This window comes from Rhea americana, unplaced genomic scaffold (genome assembly GCF_003343005.1).
Source record: "Rhea americana isolate MKP2758 unplaced genomic scaffold, rheAme1 scaffold_222, whole genome shotgun sequence".
Lineage (NCBI taxonomy): Eukaryota > Metazoa > Chordata > Aves > Rheiformes > Rheidae > Rhea > Rhea americana.
Window position 1 is genome coordinate 1447314 of NW_028186337.1, and position 2267 is coordinate 1449580.

The window sequence follows — 2267 nt, forward strand, 5'->3', positions numbered from 1 at the left end:
CCCGCTCGGCTCGGGGCCGACGGCTCCGCCGAATTCGGTGCGCGCAGGTGTCGGGAGTCGCTGCCTCTCCGCCGGCCGATCAGATGTCCATCTCGAACTGCGCGTCGTCGCCTGGCGAGAGACGGCGAGGGGTGAGGCAGGCGYGTACGGGAAGGGGGCAAACGCTACGGAAAGGCTCGCCCGGAAAAGCCCCAACAAAATCCCCACGGGCCGGGGCGGCTTCGCGCGGATACCGAGGGAGCGGGCGGGAGCACCGCTCTCTTACCCATTGAAGGCTTCCCGTCGTGGTTGTTCAGGTTGTTCACCTCCGCTTTGGGCTCCTCGGCCGCAGAGCCGGGGCTGGTGACACCGGGAATATTCGGGAGATGGCACGGCGGCGTCTGGGCCATGGGCGAGTTGCGGCGGTCAAGCAGGAACTTGCGGTCGTAGATGATCCGGGTACCTAGGCACGGGCGAGAGGGCAGGACCGGCGCRTCAGGACGCATCCTGCCCGCCCGCTCCCGGGGCGCTCAGCCTCGAGCGCCGCCGGGGCTGCTCTTCCTCGACGTGCTGCCGAACCTCCCCGAGGAAACACCCGTCTGAAGGCGCTTCACAGTCCCTTGGACCTTCCCCAAGCTTTCATGTCTGCAGGAGGAGTCAACCAGCAGCCCTGCACCCCAAAACCTCGTGTTCACCCACAGGAGAGGACAAGTTTCCTCACGAAGGACCTCTGCTAAAGCCCAAGGATGCTTTGGGAGGGTCAACGCATCGGCACCCGGCGCGCACCACGGCTAGTACGCCCGCTCGTACCCGGGCACAGCSGTGGCAGCCGATACGGCAACGCCGGGAAACCACCGCGGGCCGCAGCCGAGGTCCGGCCACAGTGTGCCCCCACGCCTTGTTTKGGGGGCTTCTCCCGGCCGTGGTCCTGCAAGCCCTTCTCCAGGCCAGGAGCACCGGCGGCGGGAGACACAACCCGGACCAGGAATGGTGCAGCCCCACCTGGCTATCCACAGACCAGGGTATTCCCGTCTACACTAAGAGGAAAAAGCATCCACCGTTCAACGCGCTCCTTCCCCGGCGCCCCAGGTGGGACACGGAGGCCTCAGCAGCAGAGCAGCCACCACATATGCAGACAACCATGGAAGTTTCACWCTGCTTTCTACTGCAAATGCAAAATATTCGCTACCAGGAAGCACCTAGGCCGGCTTCTGGCTCCAGGGAGTTTCTAYGGCCAACAGCGGGGCCACGCTCGAGCTGTTAAGGGCCTCAGACGTTTACATTTTTTGTCCTGGAGATGCCAACAGAGGGAGGTGGAACTCRCTCCCCAGCAAAAACAACTTTATCAGGACTAAGGAGTAAAATGCAATGGTTTTCATTCCAAGATAAGAATTGCAGGAAGCTATTCTTAGCGGGGCGCACAGCTGTGGGTAGGAAAAAAAAGCCACCATCGCCTTTGCGTCCCGCTTTCGGCTTCCATCAGGAGCTCCCAGAGAGCCAGGACACGGAGCAACCTGCGCGCTCACGCTCCGTCGCGACGCAGAAGCCGCTCCGCGTGATTGCCCGGCGAGGCCGATTTTTGACAGCACGCTAAGTAGGTGACTCAGAGGACTCGCAGAGGCCRGTTACCGGCGTAAACACAAGGCTGCTTTTCAGTCCGGGCATCGCGGCAGCGACCCGAAGGCGAAGCGCGCAAAGGAATTCAAAAACGACGAGCAGCGCTGGCAACCCCAGCTCGGGGCGAAGTTCTGCGTCCGGAAAGGGGTTGAGAGTTAGCAAAAGCATCACCCTGGGTGACTACCGCGTGCGTGCGTGCGTACACGCGCGCGCACGCTCTTCTCCCCTCTTTTAAAGCGAAGTTTGTGCGCGACCCCAGCCGTCGCGCTGCTCATCTGAAGCCGCGCCGCGTTTTTCCAGGCAAGGGGCCCCGCGTACTTCGCGTCGCGGGAGCGGGCGGCGGCGGCCGCGCGAGCTTCGTCCCGTTTTCCTGCTCACGTCAAACGTCTCGCCCGCGGGCGGCCGCTCGGCGGCCGGATACTCCGTCTCCTGCAAAGCGCCGCGCGCGTCCTACTTGCAAAGCGCTGCGGATTAGGGAAACGGCGGGTCGGTAGAGAGGGTATCCCGGGTTTCCCCCCCACACCCCCGCCCCGTGTCCCCCCCGGGCGCGGGTGTCGCCCTCCGGCCGTGCCCGCACGTGTCGCTGCTCGGGGCGGCAGCGGTAGGGCCACGTTGCAGCCGCGGAGCGCCAGGCCCGGGCAGGTCGCGCTGCCGAGGAGCTCTGCGCTCCG

The 2267-nt window shown here is 64.6% G+C and overlaps 1 protein-coding gene across 1 annotated transcript; it reads right to left on the minus strand.

The window, feature by feature from the left end:
• Positions 1 to 31: 31 nt before the first annotated feature.
• On the minus strand, positions 32 to 2115 carry EIF4EBP2 (eukaryotic translation initiation factor 4E binding protein 2). Its single transcript, XM_085305579.1, has 2 exons — positions 266 to 2115; positions 32 to 111 (listed from the first exon to the last, which is right to left on the minus strand). The coding sequence occupies exons 1-2, from the start codon at positions 483 to 485 to the stop codon at positions 80 to 82; spliced, it is 252 nt and encodes an 83-aa protein (XP_085161705.1). The 5' UTR covers positions 486 to 2115; the 3' UTR covers positions 32 to 79.
• Positions 2116 to 2267: the final 152 nt, after the last annotated feature.